At 34.8% G+C, this 7,680-nt stretch overlaps 2 protein-coding genes across 3 annotated transcripts in view; both read left to right on the top strand.

Moving 5' to 3' along the window:
- LOC109584319 (glutamate--tRNA ligase-like) overlaps positions 1–86 on the top strand; it is a 13,463-nt gene extending 13,377 nt beyond the window's left edge. Inside the window, exon 5 of the mRNA XM_020000013.1 lies at positions 76–86. Coding sequence (XP_019855572.1) covers positions 76–86 — 11 coding nt within the window. The remainder of the gene's footprint in view (positions 1–75) is intronic.
- Positions 64–7,680, top strand: LOC100633690 (transportin-1). 2 transcript variants are annotated; one of them, XM_011407486.2, is made up of 9 exons: positions 64–186; positions 419–540; positions 794–1,006; positions 2,611–2,932; positions 3,639–3,863; positions 4,291–4,377; positions 4,487–4,844; positions 5,281–5,726; positions 6,497–7,335. In XM_011407486.2, exons 1-9 carry the CDS (start codon positions 130–132, stop codon positions 6,605–6,607), a joined length of 1,941 nt encoding a protein of 646 aa, XP_011405788.1. In that variant the 5' UTR covers positions 64–129; the 3' UTR covers positions 6,608–7,335. The 2 variants fall into 2 exon arrangements, with proteins under 2 accessions (XP_011405788.1, XP_019855578.1); XM_020000019.1 differs by lacking the exon at positions 6,497–7,335 and adding an exon at positions 7,439–7,680 and having other exon boundaries at positions 65–186.

Below are 7,680 nucleotides of genomic sequence, written 5' to 3'. Positions count from 1 at the left end.
CTCTCTCTCTCTCTCTCTCTCTCTCCCTCTCCCTCCCTCCCTCCCCCCCCCTCTCTCTCTCAGAACTTATTCCAGGTTTCAAATGATGAAAGTGTTGACGTCCGTACTAACGTGTGTCGTGCTTTAGTGATGTTGTTAGAAGTCAGAGCTAACGATATGATGCCACACATGAATGCCATCATTGAAGTAAGAATAACAAATAAACAATTATCATATGAAAGTACATATGTAATGTACATGTACATGTATAGTGTGTATATCCATACATGTATTAATTGTATTTACATGTACATGTATTACATCTTAATTCATATGCTAATATAGAGAGAGGGTATGTAATCTTCTATAGAAAGGTTATCTTTATGTACATGTGTCTCTATATGTATCATATATTATATATATTCTATTATTTCTCTAGTATATGTTAGTACATACGACTGATAATGATGAAAATGTTGCCATCGAAGCTTGTGAGTTTTGGCTCACAATAGCAGAAATCACTGACATTTGTAAAGTATCACTACAACCTTACTTGGGAAGGTAAGCGAGTTAAGACTAAGTGGAGAGTGGAAAGAAGGGGGAGAGAGAGAGAGAGAGAGAGGGAGGGAGGGAGGGAGGGAGGGAGAGAGAGAGAGAGAGAGAGAGAGAGAGAGAGAGAGAGAGAGAGAGAGAGAATTGGTCACTTGTTGTTGTTGTCTGTACTTTTGAGTGGGAGATGCATACACATTGTACTATAAATTCCTTACCTTAATAGTTAATAATAATAATAATATTGTTGTTGTACTCACTGTAGGTTAATACCAATATTGCTTAAAGGGATGAGATACTCAGACTCGGACATTGCTTGTTTAAAACCAGACGTTGCCGATTCCAATGTCCCTGATAAAGCCTCCGAAGTCCGCCCGTTTATAGTCCGTGGGAAGAACCATATGGCAGACGGCACTGATGATGACGAAGAAGACGAGGAATTTAGAGAAGAAGTACTGTCAGACTGGAATTTAAGAAAGTAATTTGATTCATTAATACGCATGTTCACTTTTTGTTGAAAATGTGTATATGCAATGCAAGGTTCTACCTAGAAATAAATTAGAGGTGGTTGGAGATTAATATTGTTCCTTTTAACTTTAAGTACACCATACTAGTAGACTACAGTATCATGCTTTATGTATGGCTATTAGTATTAATTGGCTGGTTGGTCTAAGTGATGAACTGGTTGGTTCATTTGTTGAGGTGGTTGTCCCGACCACCCCCGACCACCATAGGCAGAACTATGACAATAGTGTATATACATGTACATACATGTATAGCACAGTCAGAATGTATACTTTCTGGTTTCGTAATTACATTTGTACATATAGTCATGTACCATAAGTATGCCAATGCTTCTAGCTATACAATACATGTACATGACACATGTATGTACATGTATACATGTATATATGTGTGTTTTTAGTTGTTATAATGTTGATATGTTAATGAGTGATTGCACTTGAACAGTTTGTGTTATGTACTTGTAAACATTTGTTTACGTACGAGAAGGTAAAGTATTCATATTTATAATGATAAATGTACATGTTCACAAGACTACAGTATTAATATGGGATTCACACTGCATATATTAATTGTTACATGTATTACATGTACATGTAGTTAATATGTGCCACACTGCATGTACTGTTGCAATAACTGAGCCTGTTAAATACATGTACATGCACATGTTCACAAGACTACAGTATTAATATGGGATTCACACTGCATCTATTAATTGTTACATGTATTACATGTACATGTAGTTAATATGTGCCACACTGCATGTACTATTACATGAACTGAGCCTGTTAAATACATGTACATGCATATACATGTACTATTGGATATTGTTTTACTTTTCATTTGATATTTATTTATTCATTTTTATTTTGTTTATAGTGTTTCAGTAGAGATGATATCGTAATATTGATATTACTCTATCTTTATTGATTTAATTTGATATCACTAAAACACATACTATACAATCTACATGTATATGTGTATACATATTCATAATTGACATATTAATGCATTTAGTACACGTATAGTTATTGGCTTGTCATATTTCTTATCATTTTACTGTTATTTTAACTTTCTAAGATTACCTTGCAACTCTTTTATTTGAGTTTCCTTCTTTAATACATTAAGGCCACTATACACCAGGCAATTCTATTGCAGGCAATGTGTGGTTACTTTAATGTTGTAAGCAATGTGTTGCCTAGAATAGAACATGTTTCTATTCTAGGCAACAGTGTTGCCTGAAGATCAAAGTAACCACAGATTGCCTGCAATAGCATTGCCTGGTGTATAGGGGCCTTAAGGAAGACCAATACATGACGTACTGTACTTAATACATTCCCTTGTATTGTGCATGTATTTATATTTTGGACTTTTGAGACTTAGATGTATCTCTTTTAAAACTTTTTGCAAAATAGAATTAAAACTGCATGGCCCCAAATTTTTTAATCTCATCTTCTTCTTCTCTTGGCTTAATTTTTGCTTTTCCTTTTGCTTTTACCTCATTTTTATTTTCGTTTCTCTCTCCCCCTTTCTCTTTTTCTCTCCCCCTCTCTCTCTCAGATGTAGTGCTGCTGCTCTCGACGTCCTCTCAAACGTCTTCCACGATCTCTTACTCCCCGTCCTCCTTCCTCATTTAAAGGCCGCCTTCAATTCAAGCGATTGGTTAGAGAAAGAGTCAGCCATTTTAGCTCTCGGGGCTGTCGCTGAAGGCTGCATGGACGGAATGTCGCCTCATCTAACGGAGATACTGCCTTACCTAATTCTTTGTCTGTCAGATACAAAGGCTCTCGTGAGATCTATTACTTGTTGGACTCTCTCCCGCTATTCCTCCTGGGTGGTCAAACAGTCCCACGAGTCTTATCTCAGGCCACTCATGTCGGAGGTGGGCTTTAATTAGAAATTGTTGGGCTTTAATTAGAACTTTTCGGGCATCTATTAGAGTTTTGTTGTTGTGGGCAATTGATATGCTGTATGTATTAGAAATTGAATCCACGCCTACATGTATCAATCTACATGTACTTGTATTATGTATGCATGTACATGTGTCCCCTGTACTATATTAACCCATATGGATTTTGAGTAACTTTAAAAAATTTGTAAAAAATCCAATTTTGATCAGAATCAGCTCAAACTTTCTATGCAACATAAGAACATGTATATGCATCAGGAAAAATTATAAAAATGGAAAATTCTCTCCTTTTCAATTTTGGCAAAATTTGGCCCGAGACCATGTACTATAGTACAGGGACTTTGACCTGATTTTGGAGCAACTTTAAAAATTCATAAAAAATCCAATTTTGATCAGAATCAGTTCAAACTTTCTATGCAACATAAGAACACGTATATGCATCAGGAAAAATTATAAAAATGGAAAATTCTCTCCTTTTCAATTTTGGCAAAATTTGGCCCAAGACTATGTACTATAGCCCACGGTCTCTAACCAAATTTTGAAGCAACTTGAAAAATTTTCAAAAATCCATTATTCCCAGCTACTCTACAGAATATAAGGCATTCTCTCTCTCTCTCTCTCTCTCTCCCCCCCCCTCTATCTCTCTCTTTCCCCTCTCTCTCCATTTCTCCTCCATTAGCTCTTAAAGCGTATATTAGATTCAAATAAAAGAGTCCAAGAAGCTGCCTGCAGTGCTTTTGCTACACTAGAAGAGGAAGCCTGTACTGAGCTCGTACCCTATCTCTCCGATATCCTTCAAGTACTCGTGTTTGCTTTTTCCAAGTATCAGGCAAAGAACCTTCTCATATTGTACGATGCTATCGGTACATTAGCCGATTCTGTTGGTAGCTGTCTGAACAATCAGGTCAGGCTGTTGTAACACACACCGTATAGCGGTAAATTTTTAAGGGAGTTAAATTTGGCAAGTTGTTAAATTTGGTGATTGGCGAATTTGTAGCTACGTGCCATTGAACATGCACATATTGGCTCAAAATGGTGGATTTTATTTTAGCAAATGGCTATCATAATGCCAAATTAACTGAATTTAATTCCCTCCAAAATTTCCCACCATTTGTACATGTGCATGTATTTTAACTTGCTCTACTTGTGTTGCTTGTTGCATGCAATTGATTGTTGGTATATACATGTTGGTTAATGTGCTAAAAAATTTTTAACTGAATATTTTTCTAAAATTATGTGCTTTAATTTACTCAATTATCATAATTATTGTTATTTTTATCGAAGCTGTATTATCTGTCAAATTTATAAAATTATTTATTTATTTAATCCAGGCTTATATTGATCTCCTAATGCCCCCTATGCTACAGAAGTGGTACTCCTTAAGTGACGATGATAAGAACCTCTTCCCTTTGCTTGAGGTAATCTCATACAACACTAACTTATGAATGGAGCTTTTGAACCTTAACCTTTGATTAAAAGCTCTTCATCCACATGGATTATTACATGTATTTCTCCTTTATTGTGTAGTGTCTCTCATCAGTCGCCACGGCCCTACAGAGTGGGTTCCTACCTTACTGCGAGCCGATATTCAGACGCTGTCTAAGCCTCATCGAACAAACCCTTCACATGGTCAAAGCCTCGCAGATGAACCCAGAGTTCTTTACGACTACGCCAGAGAAGGACTTCATGATAGTGTCCCTGGATCTCCTCAGTGGCCTCGTGGAGGGTATTGGTGCTAATATTGAGCCTTATGTGTCAGGCAGTAACATAATGAGCCTCTTGTTCGAGTGTATGCAAGATCCATTGCATGACGTGAGGCAAAGCTCGTTCGCTTTGTTAGGCGATCTCACTAAAGCTTGTTTCCAGCATGTGGAGCCTTGTGTTGGTAAGTCCTTACATGCACATGTATATTGAATATAATACATGTACATGTAGCTTGAACTTTCAGTTGATTTACATGTACTACATGCACTTACAAGTACAAGTATATGTTTAATATAATTATTTAAAGTTTTTGCTATTTTATTTAGTGACTAATAATTCAGGATTAATTTTACCTTTAAAATGCTTTTAAAATTTAAATTAAGATTTGCATACAATGTTTGACAAATTATGCACAACTCTAAAATTTGTATTTGGAACGTTCTCCATGATGGGAATTGGAATAGAAAGATTTTAGAAACCTTTTATAGTCATGTACATATGCATGTACGTGTATGTACATGTATGCACCTATACATGTATGTATGCATGTATGTATGTACTTGCTCTTGTGCCAAAATTTTGAAGACTCCTAGTACAATTATATTTTCATTATGCAGATAATTTCATGAAAGTCTTGAGTCAGAACCTCAACCCTGAGTTCCTCTCTGTCTGCAACAACTCAACGTGGGCCATCGGAGAAGTATCGATGAAACTCCGAGCGAACATGAAGCAGTACCTTCACCTCATTCTCTTCAGACTTATAGAGAACATCAATAGACCCATCACGCCGAAAACCCTATTGGAGAACTCCGCTATCACTCTCGGGCGACTCGGCTACGTCTGCCCGGCCGAAGTCGCCCCTTATCTGAATCAGTTTATCAGGATTTGGTGTACGTCGCTTCGAAACGTGAGAGATAACGAAGAGAAGGATTCGGCATTTCGTGGCATGTGTGCGATGATTTCGCTCAATCCTCAAGGCGTTGCGCAGGAATTCATGTTTTTTTGTGACGCCGTCGCTTCCTGGACCGAGCCCAAGGATGATCTCAAGGAAGGGTTCTTCAAGGTGGGCATTTATTAGAAATAATTTTTTAATTGTGTGGGGTTGTTGGAAAAAACTTGCTTTTTGTGAAAGATTGTCATATCAATGCTTTTAATTCCTCTCTGTATGATACATAGTACTTTTAGCTTAGCTTCAAAGTGATTAACTGTCTTTGTTAAATTTTCTGTTGCCCTTTAGTAGCTACATGTACACTGTATAGGCCTTGTTAAATTATGCTTTTATTTTTGCCTATTATTCTATTCTCAGATTCTTCTATGTATTGCCCATTATTCTAATTAAACATGCCTATTATTCTACTATTATTCATTAATATAAAGTAATTAATATAACAAAAATATTTCAATCATGATTAATTGTGATGGCATAATTAATCATACTAATAATTATAGTCTATAGTTTTATAGTCTATGACTATACTTTATCAATTTATAATTTTTTTAAAAAAGTTCTCATAAATACTGCCTATTATTCTGGAATTATTCTTGATTCTATGAATTCCCTATTATTCTCAAAATTATTCTAGCATAATTTCACAGGGCCTAACACTGTAGCTGTGTCTCATTTGTGGCCCATGTACTGTCAGTAATAGTAGCTACACTAGCTGTGTCTCATTTTGTGGCACATGTACCGTCAGTAATATTTTTAAAAGATTGGTTGCATGCATTCAAGTATCTTTATACTCTTTCCTCCTCTCTCATTCTGAAATGTACATGTATACCACTATTGTTGTTATCATTATTATTTATTATTATTATTATTATTATGTATTGTAGATATTCAATGGGTTTAAGACTAATGTTGGTGACAATACGTGGCAAGAATTTGTTAGCCAGTTTCCGTTGTCTCTGAGGGAAAAACTGGCTAAAATATACCCAGTATTTTGAGAGAAAAAAAAAAGCTAAAATAATAATTGCTAATGAATATGATCATCACCTTTATTGAATTATCAGTTTATCTTTATTATGAGTTGTTATTATTATTTTTCATTATTAGTAATGTTTTATTTATATAAAGCTGCTGTCTGATATCTCAGTCATCAACTTGTAGCCATCTCCTCCCGTTATTTTTTTCTCATTATTTTTTGAGAATTTTTATTTTGATTGTCTGTGACTTGGGCATGCAACTCCGCCATTGGTGGGTGTGGTCACTAGTGTTGGGCGTGTCCATTACTGGTGGGTGTGGTCCAAGTTCTATTGACAGTCATAGTTGTTTATTATTAGGATATTATTATTATTTATTGCAGATATCTTTTGCAATAGTTTATATTCTGACTTATTATTTGAAGAATTTCCTCTTATTTTGGCAATTTGCGCCATTCTTTTATTTATTGGACGACGGTAATTTATTATTATTATTTATTATTTCATTTATTAATTTTATTATCATTTTTATTATTCTTATTGTTGTTATTATTGTTATCATAATTATTTGTTATTATTTTCATATTATTTGTTTTTTATTATTGTGAGATGATTTTATTATGATTTGTACCTGTTAATTATTGTTATTATTATTATTAAATTTATTGTTGAGTACACTAAAGTGATTTGATTTTGCATTCAAATTCAATCACTGTATTAAGAACTTTTGTGTAATATAGAATTTATGGGAACTAGTACAACAGAATAAGGTCTTATGTAGATATATATAATCTTCGATTTTTGCATGTGTTGTAATGTTTTTTTCTTGCAAAAAATTATGCTGTGTGTTAGTAGGTCTGTTTGAAGGAAGGTTGAAACTCGGATGTTTCTGCAATTTGGTGATAAAGTATTGAAGAAGGTGTGGTCAAGTCTCAATCAGATCATGTGGACATAGATAATAGAGTAAATATGATGTGGAGTGGAGGGATGAAGCTAAAAATCCTTCGAGTCTTGGTATGGTTGGATTTCTATTGATTCTTTTAATGAGCATTAAGTATCAATATAAATAGCTTGTAAAACTAAAATTATTTGCATTA

This window comes from Amphimedon queenslandica, unplaced genomic scaffold (assembly GCF_000090795.2).
Source record: "Amphimedon queenslandica unplaced genomic scaffold, v1.1 AMPQUscaffold_13220, whole genome shotgun sequence".
Taxonomy (NCBI): Eukaryota; Metazoa; Porifera; class Demospongiae; order Haplosclerida; family Niphatidae; genus Amphimedon; species Amphimedon queenslandica.
The sequence above is the reverse complement of the archived record's forward strand: the minus strand, read 5'-3'. Positions and strand labels throughout refer to the sequence as shown.

What these genes read in the sequence shown, in the direction of transcription:
- LOC100633690 (XM_011407486.2), top strand. Translation starts at nt 130, where the DNA reads ATGTTGTTAGAAGTCAGAGCTAACGATATGATGCCACACATGAATGCC. An exon ending in TCAGACTGGAATTTAAGAAA is followed by an intron (nt 1,007 to 2,610) that starts GTAATTTGATTC and finishes TCTCTCTCTCAG; the next exon opens with ATGTAGTGCTGCTGCTCTCG. An exon ending in TCAAGGAAGGGTTCTTCAAG is followed by an intron (nt 5,727 to 6,496) that starts GTGGGCATTTAT and finishes TATGTATTGTAG; the next exon opens with ATATTCAATGGGTTTAAGAC.